Source organism: Lupinus angustifolius, chromosome LG06 (assembly GCF_001865875.1).
Source record: "Lupinus angustifolius cultivar Tanjil chromosome LG06, LupAngTanjil_v1.0, whole genome shotgun sequence".
In the NCBI taxonomy this organism is placed as follows: Eukaryota; Viridiplantae; Streptophyta; class Magnoliopsida; order Fabales; family Fabaceae; genus Lupinus; species Lupinus angustifolius.
In genome coordinates, this window is record NC_032014.1 from 5,049,684 (window position 1) to 5,059,751 (window position 10,068).

The window sequence follows — 10,068 nt, forward strand, 5'->3', positions numbered from 1 at the left end:
TTGGTCATGATCCATGCTTGTTGAGTCATCATTAATTGTCCTACAACAAGCATATTTGTTTTTAGAATTCATCAAGTTTAACACCAACACATTTTTGGTATACGACTGCCATTTAATAATATAACACTTATCATGGGAAGTTTGGGTTATCCATATAGCTGGCTAGAGAAAGTGAAGTGACTCTTCAATGTAAGTTCAAGCTATTGAGTGTTGACTAAATGAAGGCTACCTTTTTATGACTATATAAAACCCAAGGTGATGATGAAATCACTCTTTCAATAATAAAGTTGAAAAATGCCCTCTAGAAATATGAAAGGAGGATTATACAGCTAGGTTAAACCACTTTGGTTATATAGTAGGGTCAAGGTTTCGAGATTTGAGCACACAAATCAGGATTCTTGTATATTTTGACACACAAATAAACTTTTATTTACAATTTTGAGGACAACTACAATGATATTATATGAGAAGGGGGTGAATTTTAACTTTGAAATGATACATAAATGGAGAAAGAGTTTAAAAGTTTAATAAATAAATATCTGAAAGTATAAAAAACATGGCTTAAGATTTAATTCTTTATATAAGTAATAGAACTCATTTTAACATGTTATTATGTATAATCAAGAAGAAAACAAAATGGTTAGTGGCATGGCTGGTACGAAAGAACGAAGTTGGTGGGCACTTACTAGGAATTTAGGATAATATATAATTGAAAGAAAGGAAACAAATCCTGTTAACATTTTTTTAATAGCTTATTAAAACATAAAGTTCTAGGTATTTAGTCTATAGGAGACTAAAAAAAGCATGTTATACTTTCTTAAGCAATAAGAAGCCATTAAGAGAATATAAAATTATTCTTAAAATCAAGGTGGCGATGAGCATCAGCCAGTGGATCCACTGATGCAATACGAGAAAACACCAATTATCAAAAGGATATATATAAAAAAGTCCAATAAAATGGATAGATGAGTTTTTTAGGTCTAATATGAAAGATTGGATCTATTTCGTGTGTATATAAAAAAAAATTATTCACACAAACAAAAATTTATTTTGATCCTTTCTAAATCCAGAAAAAATGCTCTCACTAGCTATCGACCGGATATCCCATAAAGAAAAAAACACAAATAAAAAGTAAATGATTGGTGCTCATTTTAAATTCCTTGAAATACCTTCGTGGCAGATAAAATTGCAGTGTCTATGATAGGTCAAAGTTAAACTGAAGTTTATGGGCAAGGACAACATACATGTCTCTGATATAAACGTAATTCGGGTACACCTTTATTAGCAGAGGAATAGTGAGATTATCAAATTTAACAATGATAATCCAACATTTATTTATTAGAACATTCGTATACTAATTCCTTTTGTGTAGTATATATATATCATTTCTAGAAGACACTACTTAGTAATATTGATTATGATATTTATAGCATGTTATTATAATAACATTCGACTTTGTTAACTGGGAATGTTTCCTCGGTTGGAGAGAAGAAATTGAGAAGAAAAAAATATATGAGAAAGAGAATAGAAAAAGAGAAAAAAATAAGAAATAAAGTATATTTTTATGTTGTTTGGTTGAATAGAAAAAGAGAAAAATAAATGTTTTTTCTCTATTACTCTTTTCCTTCCGTTTTCTCCTTATGTGAGACGAGAAAGAAATATGTTGAGCACTGTTTTTTTCATTTGATTTTCTCAAAGTATATTCTAAATCAAATAAGAAAAAGATAGCATTTATCTTCGACTTCTCTTGTCTTATTTTTTTTCTCTTATTTTTCTACTCTTCCGAGTAAGGCTAAGAGGTGATTGTAATATTTTTAAGTCTGTGTTTTTATATTAGGTGGTGCATTTAGCATTTTCCTATCATATCAGGGCTGTCTACAATATTTATTCCCATTTAGACTAGTACGAAAAAAGGGTAAAATAAATAAGTTAGGTCGGCTCTAACCTGGTTAGTATGAAATATCAAGAAAAGGTTGGGAATTAGGTTAAGGTTGACATTGTCATATAAATCAAATAAATGCTATTATCCATTAATTATTGAAAAATCTTAACAATTGACCTAAGTGCGTTGGTTAAAGACATAAAGATAGCTTGTATTGAAAATGAACATATTTTAGACATGAGATTTCCTCTCTATATAAAACCTAATATTTGGATATAATTTATTTCTTTTAGTTAGTAAAAATATGATATGTGTATTATTTTGTTTGATTTTAGAAATGATTTTATAAAAAATAATTAAACTGAACACATGTCATGATTTTATTGGCTATATAAGATAATATTCATCTCTTTGTACTAGGAGATACTTTATTCTTTATTTATATAAGGAATAGATGGCACTATTTAAAGCAATGGTCAGAGACTAACTTCTCCACTAGCACTAGCTTTCTACGTAGCCCTTTGGAAATCCTCCAAAACCAATTTATCATCATTTGATAGAAGCATGGATCTGTTTTGGCAAAAATCCTTCCATGGTTCTTGAAGAAGCATGGATTAGAAGTGAGAGGGTCCTCACCCCTCACACTACACCACTTCCAATAGTTTGTTTGGGCTTAGCTATTGGCTTCTCTAATCACCAAGAGATATGTATACAAAAAAACATTCTCTATGACTAGCAGATGCATATAAGCATTCTCCAATGGAGCAAAGGCTTTCTTTGGCTACAGCCTCAGCAAACCGGCAAGTCACAAAAAGGCATGGACTCCATTAGGGTCCTTATGGCTCTAATCTTTATCTATGTATCCCTTTATTATAGTTCTTCTTGTTTCATCAGAATGTAATAAACAAAAAAGGCCTTCTTTTGAGAAGTTACCAACTTCAATTTGCAGCTTATTAGATTCTGTTTCTCTCTTCATTCTTGTCCCTTCTTTACCTGTGTCTATGTTCTTTTTTTTCCTATTAGTATAAGCTTGTTTGTGTTGAGCTATCACTAAAGAATAGTAGCATTTTAGTTCCTTAAAGTTTTAGTCTTTTAGATTGTATTCCATTGAACTTAACTAGGAAAGCTTCGGAGCCCTCTATGGAAGGTTGTTGGAGTCAATACTCAATAGTGATCTTAACCCCTGGCTCTTCACATAAAAAGCATCTTAAAAAACAAAGTTTGCATGTCTCAAACTAATACAAAGGTAAAAAAATTCTTAGGTAGACACGATATATCATAGGTAATTAGGTACTCAAATTAATAGTTGATATGTGCAAGATTGTGTGGGACATGTTAGAAATGCAGTTTATCTATGAGAAAAATAACTTTTCACAGATCAACTTTTAATTTAAGTGCATATAATAGATAGACTGTGTCTGCTTAAGAATCTCAGGTTGAAGTTAATAATCAAAACAATTTCAACAAAGGTCTTGTTGTGTCTCCTTTGAACTGCAATATTTCAATGTTGAAGATAACCAACGGAAATTTAGTACTTCAATGAGGATCATTGACCATATCATCAAATGGTCGTTTAAGAAACATGTGTTTTACGTGGAGGGTACTGCTATGTCTATTCAGCTTTATTTTGGCTTATTTATTTGCTTAATGGTGATTATCTTTTTATGGTAATATTTTAGTAATGGCCAAATTAAAAAGGTGCCACCTTTCCATCTCGTGCTAAGACCTCAATGACAGAAAAGATAGGCAATTTGTACAGCACTTTTGTAGTATTCAAAGTATGACAAATATGCTTGCAAAGTAGATGAACACAGAACATACACATAAACTTGTCACTCTAATTAATCTTCTTCACAAACTATAAATCAAGACACATCATGATGTACTTGCTCCCTAAAGGGAAACTAAGGAATATACACTCTTTGAAACTAAACATATGTATAAAGAAGGAATCCGAAATCAGTTTCGGAACACTTATAAGGAAGGTTGCTCAGGTTTTCCAACTGCCTTTTCCATATTTTAAGAGAGAAGCATAAAATAATTCATTCCAAGTATCTGGTACTCCTGGCAAGCACCAATGACTGCAATCTTGGTGTAACTCAGCAGAGGCTCGTTCTTCTGCTGTCTTATATTCCATTCTGTATATAGACGGATGCCCATCTTTTCTGTAATCTGTAAGCCTACTTATGTTCATATATATCACTGGAGTTTTCATCTTTGGGATGATATTATCTAAAGCCCTCATTTTCGATGGATATTTCCGTAGGTGAGTTCCGTTAAATATCGGCTCGGTTTCTTTGTTGCACTGTCCTCCTGAATTCCATTGCCCACCTCTGAAACCATGTAATGCAGTATAAGAATTTAATGATGAAGGCAAACAAGATGAATATGAATCAGTACATTGCTAATGTATACAATTGAGATCACCCATTTACTCATTTTGGACATCTTAATTACCATTATGAGACCATTCATGCTAGTAGTCAAGTTAAATGGAAAAAATGGTAAGTGGTTTATTTTATTGATAAGTTGTTAGTTCAGATAAAATAGATAACTAATATAGTAAGAGGTTAACAAGTACCCAATATTATTTCAAGAGTTATTAATATTCTAGGATTAGCTATTGACTAAGTTGACTACAACATCAATTATTGAATGCAAGCTCACACTGTATTACTGACACTTGATCGACTACATGATATGGTTTTTCTCAAAAATCCTGGTGAAGTAGCTAAAAGATGATCATAATAACTAGACTATCAACTGTTGACCTTATTTAAATTAAACAAGCAAGAAAATTCTGTTTATATCCCCAGACTTTTGCAATAGCTAAATCGATCTCGTGCAATATTGTTCAGACTTCAAAAGATCAAAGTATACTACACTGCGGAAACTTCCAACAAAAGACCCATGCACGTTCATGAATATATATAAACAGGTTTTTAGAAGGGCAAATGAACACAATAATAGTCAATATCAGAGAGAAAGAACCTTGGTAAGTTTGCATGTCTAGTTTCACATAATACATAAATTTCCAGTCACATAGTTACTTGAACTAATATAAGAGCCTACGTGACAAGGAAGTGAAAGTAGCAAGTGCAGACACAATCAAACTCGGAAGGTATTTAAAAGAACGATACCTGAAATGGGTGACTGAGTATCCTCTAAAGAAAACCTGAGTTCGACTGGCATCAATATTGTTGTCAATCCATTTAGCCCAAGTGGTCAAAGCCCTCGTATATGCATTCAGAACCTTGAGTCTTGGGTATACATGGTTCCCTTCTTGATAATAGTCTTCTCTATAGAAATACCACATGACAGCAAAGTTTAAAAACCTTACATCCAAATGCTCATGAGTAAAAACAGTAATGCGGCAGAAAAGCAACAACAATGGTTGATATCATGAATGGAAAGGCAACCTCACATTACAAAATTGCATATGATAATATGGTATGCATGAACTTGAATTAAATATCATGCTAAAATTCTGTTTTCATTCATCTTCATGCAGCACTTTTCAGGACAACTTTTAAGCATAGACAATGATTACATAGAAAATGGACTGAACTCACCCCTTCGATGTTTTCTCATGAGTCCACCAATGGCCTGTATTGAAGACTATGATATCGGCATCATGATACATGGAAGTTGTCTGGTCCATCAAATCCAATCTTAATGTCTCTAATGACCCATTTATGCCTTTGAAAGTTGACTCTTGAACAATGAATGGTGAACCAACAAAATCTACTGAACAATTATAATCCTATAAATACAGAAAATGAAAATTTCAATGAGATAACATTTCAAGGTTTTTAGAATGCAAAATCTTAGTTTACCGAAAACTTGCCTCAAATCTAAAAGCATAGACACCTTTCTTCTTAAATTCACTTTTCCCTGAAATTTCAAAAACACGTTTCTTGTCCTCGATGCTTTGACGTAGGATACATACCAAGGATTCCCACATGTTCCTATTCAGTGAATCCCCCACAAAAACCAGCTTCTGTCCTCGCAACCTCTCCAGAAAATCAGTTGCATTCAGACTGAGATGATATAAATAGTTAATGAATATACAAGGCATTTATATCTACTTTAGTTTGAAATAACTCCCACCAGAATGCTTACATGTAAATGACGGTAAATCAAAACTGAGAAAAAAGTGAAGTATTCTCAGTGTAAAAAACGTTTAATCCCCCTCCTCCCATGAGTTTCACAGACTCTGGTTAGAGTATTTCTATACAGGCAAACCAGTGGATCCCATATTCCCATTTGTTAATTGATAAAATCAAAAGCCTACTAAACATTATGAACATTCCTAAAGAAAGTTTGTTTGAATGAGGGGTATTTGGAGGCATTGTAGGGTAAAGGATGGTAAGGGAACATTTCCCATTGTTTCATTCAACTAACTAGCAGTTTAGCCAATTATTTAATTTAATGTATCATTCACTCCTTAAAATCACAGAGTCATTTCACATTGTCCTTTTGCTATTCTCGTGGGTATGCATGAAATGAGCTTGCATAATTTAAGAACTGAATCATACATTTAACCAGGAACTATGTTGCAAGTGAAGTAATACCATTTAACTCAATATAACACCTAAGACTGACTATGACCATTTACCTCTCCCTTACGTTATTAATAACCCAAACAAAGGAAATGCAACTACCGTTTTTCCATAGTAACACACCCCTTTCCATTTTCTAATCACTCAGGAGGACCCAATTACAATTTTATATTCAGAAGAATATTGTCTACATGCAAGCTTTCATTCTTCAATTAATTTATTGCCATATATTATAATCAAATTAAATCTTTCTCATTCCCTATTCTAATAAGAATATAAGCAACTTGCATTTATTTATTTTCCTATTTTGGATGAATAATATTTTCTAGGCTATTAGTTAAAAACAGTAATCAATAATCATACCTTGGAATGTCACACCCATTTGGCTGCCATTTCCATTTCACATATTCACTATCAGGTCTCCCATTAAGGTTACAATCAAAATCTCTATCAATATAGGGACAAGAACCTAAGGGATAGTATGGCTTTGAATCATCTTTCACCCACTTACCATCAAAGATGTTACACTTCCCATTTAACCCAACATGCATTTTCTTCTCTTTTGAATCAGCATCATGACCAATGACAGTTACACCATTCTTCTTAACCAAATCTCCTTCATGCAACTCTCCTTCCATAGTTTTCTCTGTCCCCACTTCATCTGAAACCCTTGTTTTTGCAGCCATCAAGGTTACATTTTTTACAACCCCATTAGTAGGATCCGAGGAATTTAGTTTTGGAAAACGTTGTTCTTCATCATGCAAGGTTGCATTACCATGATTCTCAGTGGAATTACTCAAATGGGTATTGTCAAAACCCTCCCTTGACGCATTGACTTCACTTATTTTCCCTTTTTCTTTAACCCAACTCACAGAAGAAGCATTGGTGAGGGAAGAAGAGGAAAAAGGGTGAGATGAAAATGAAAATGGCCAAGAGGAAAACGAGGAATTAGCAAGGGAAGTAGTAGATCCACGGAGAACATTGAGGGAACTATTAAAGAAAAGAAGAGTAAGAAATAAAAGGGAAGCACCAACGCCTAAACTAAACCCAGAAAGCAATATTCTTCTATGAGACACAAAGTTTTCAGAGAATGTAAGTTTCTTAAAGAAGTAAGAGTCCATGATTAAGATCATGAACATGCATAACAAATCTAACTAGAAGAAGATAGAACAACGTGTTTGCTTCAGGATTCAGAGATTAGTGTGTTATGCTGTGTCGTTTTGGAATGGGATGCAAAAAAAGGATTCCTCCACTTCACACAGGCAATGAAAGAGAGAGAAGCATAGACATGATAGTAGTAGTAAAAGTAAGGTATGTGAAAATAGAAAAATCATTTGATCAATAATTTAAATTGAAATAGATGCATGACTAATGTTGAAAGGGATTGAATTTTGAGGTATGGAAGATAGGGTTAAAAACTTATAATTATTAACAGTTAGTCCTAAATTGTAGGACCTAATTATCATCAAACTATAATTAGTTATAGTGGTTGTGAATTGTTATCAAATGTAAGATGATTCCGTTTTCATTTCTTAAATAGGTTAACCCGTAAGTTAAGTTGTTTTTCTAATTCAAACTTTTTATTTGTTTTTAAGTTCAAACCGAAGTTAAAAGTTGTCCAATATGCGATGTAGAAAGAAAGCTTCGTGAAAACTTATCTATATCTGTTCATTTATATCGTTATCAAATTAATTTTATGTCACTGACATACCTTATGTAAATAGACCCTTATGTAGTATTTATGTTATTTTTTATGAACCTTTAAGTCTAGATAGATGGTAAAATAAAAGTCTTGCTTATTGGCTGTAGAAGTAAGTTAGTAACGTGTATGTGTACCCTCGTAGCAGCCTGTAGAAGTAAGTTTGTAACATGTATCTAACCAAATTCAGTTTCATTCTCCAAAGCAGTAGTAGCAACTAGCAACGGACCAATCACCACGTTAATGTAACCAGCGAAACAAGTTAAAACAGAATTGGAATCTCTCGGTTCAGTACGGTGAGAGAAATATAATATTTTAAAAAATAATTGAAAAATAAATACTGATCTAAATCATTGAAACAATTAGTCTTATGTGTCATAATTTGAATATAGTAATAAATTTTTCAATAATGAAGAGGAACTCAGTAAGTGAAAAACAGGCTTTCCAAGATTCAACGAGGGTGATTTTGACATGATTAAAAAAATACCAGCACCTAATCTATTTAAAAATTTGATGTGATATTTAATCATATTTTTTTATTAGACTGTTAAATAAATCAATATAATTTGTTTTTAAATATGTTAATATATTCACTTACAAATAGACATATCTAACTCAACAACAAAAATATATATATTTTAAAATATTTTTATATGGAAATTTCATATAAAATAATTTTAATAATTAAATAACATATTAGAAGACTTAAAGTCTGATTTCTTTTAAGTTGAAAAGGCTTCTTAAAAAGCCTTAACTTAACTTGACTTGGTTATTAAGAGTATGTCGAATCCAGCGTAATGTAGGCTCTTGACAGATTGTTTGACAAATAAGTGGAGAGGCTAAAGGGTAGTTACGTGAATGCAGAAAAGGGCACTAAGGAATAAATGGCAGTTCCATAAGAGAACAAAGTTTTGAGTTTTGGTATAGCCTATTAGGCATTAGCAGTGACTTCAATGAGTATCGGAGGCACATGTTCTAGCATAAATTATTAAATCGATCAATGACACATGTGTTGCATCAATGGTCTCATTTTGATCATTAATTTAAAATAAATCTATTTAAATTTAAATCATTAATATATCAGTAATTAAGATTTGATTGTAATTATTACTAATTATAGAACATGTAATAATTTGTTGTTTGTGTTCGTGTTCTTTGTATGACGCTATATTGCATTATTGCGTAGCACCGATTACGTTCATGATATAATGATAATAAACATTAACATGATCAGAGTATCACTCAATGTCTCAATCATCGTTCACTGCGTGCCTGACTTCCTCCCTGGTTGCGTTGGGTTTAGTTGAGATCTAAATTGTTTTTGTATATGAACCTAAAAAGAAAGAAATGTATACACTAAAGTATATGATTTTTATACATTATTATTATTATCATAAAATATTCATGTTTAATTATCAATTTGACATTTCTTATTGATTTCTACAGTTACCTAGGAAAGATTTTTATGGGTTTTATTTTATACTACATCATTTTTAGTATGAAGATGGGATTTTTCTCTACTACTTATCTTCCCTTTTGAATTTGTTCAGTATTGATGTATTCATTTTTAACACCTTAAAAAACCTTTAGCATCGGACAAGATCACCCGTCTCCGACGGTGTCTCATTCTTTGTCCCAAACCAATTATATTTCGACAAATGAATAAAAGAAAATTCTTAAAAAACAAAAAGTAATAAAAAGAAGTGTTATGATTGACTTGGAATATGGAGTGTAACACCATTTGGGATGAGTAATCTCTATCCACCTTAGATACCTATGGTACACCATGAAACAGAAACAAAGAAATATTTGATTAAAACAGTTTAAACTTATAGTTTTATTGCATTCACATGTAGGTGGCTTAATATGAACCATGAAACATGGAAACAACTTATAGGCTAGAGAACATAAACATTAATTAATGA

General features: G+C 32.0%; 1 protein-coding gene across 1 annotated transcript; it reads right to left on the reverse strand.

Moving 5' to 3' along the window:
- Positions 3,688-7,814, reverse strand: LOC109349179 (protein trichome birefringence-like 2). The gene is made up of 5 exons (XM_019589885.1): positions 6,808-7,814; positions 5,730-5,922; positions 5,455-5,645; positions 5,023-5,181; positions 3,688-4,215 (listed from the first exon to the last, which is right to left on the reverse strand). The coding sequence occupies exons 1-5, from the start codon at positions 7,581-7,583 to the stop codon at positions 3,873-3,875; spliced, it is 1,662 nt and encodes a 553-aa protein (XP_019445430.1). The 5' UTR covers positions 7,584-7,814; the 3' UTR covers positions 3,688-3,872.

Coding starts and splice junctions, on each gene's coding strand:
- LOC109349179 (XM_019589885.1), bottom strand. CDS start 7,583: ATGTTCATGATCTTAATCATGGACTCTTACTTCTTTAAGAAACTTACA. Junction 5,646..5,729: donor TCTATGCTTTTAGATTTGAG/GCAAGTTTTCGG, acceptor CTGTATTTATAG/GATTATAATTGTTCAGTAGA. Junction 4,216..5,022: donor TACTCAGTCACCCATTTCAG/GTATCGTTCTTT, acceptor ACATGGTTTCAG/AGGTGGGCAATGGAATTCAG.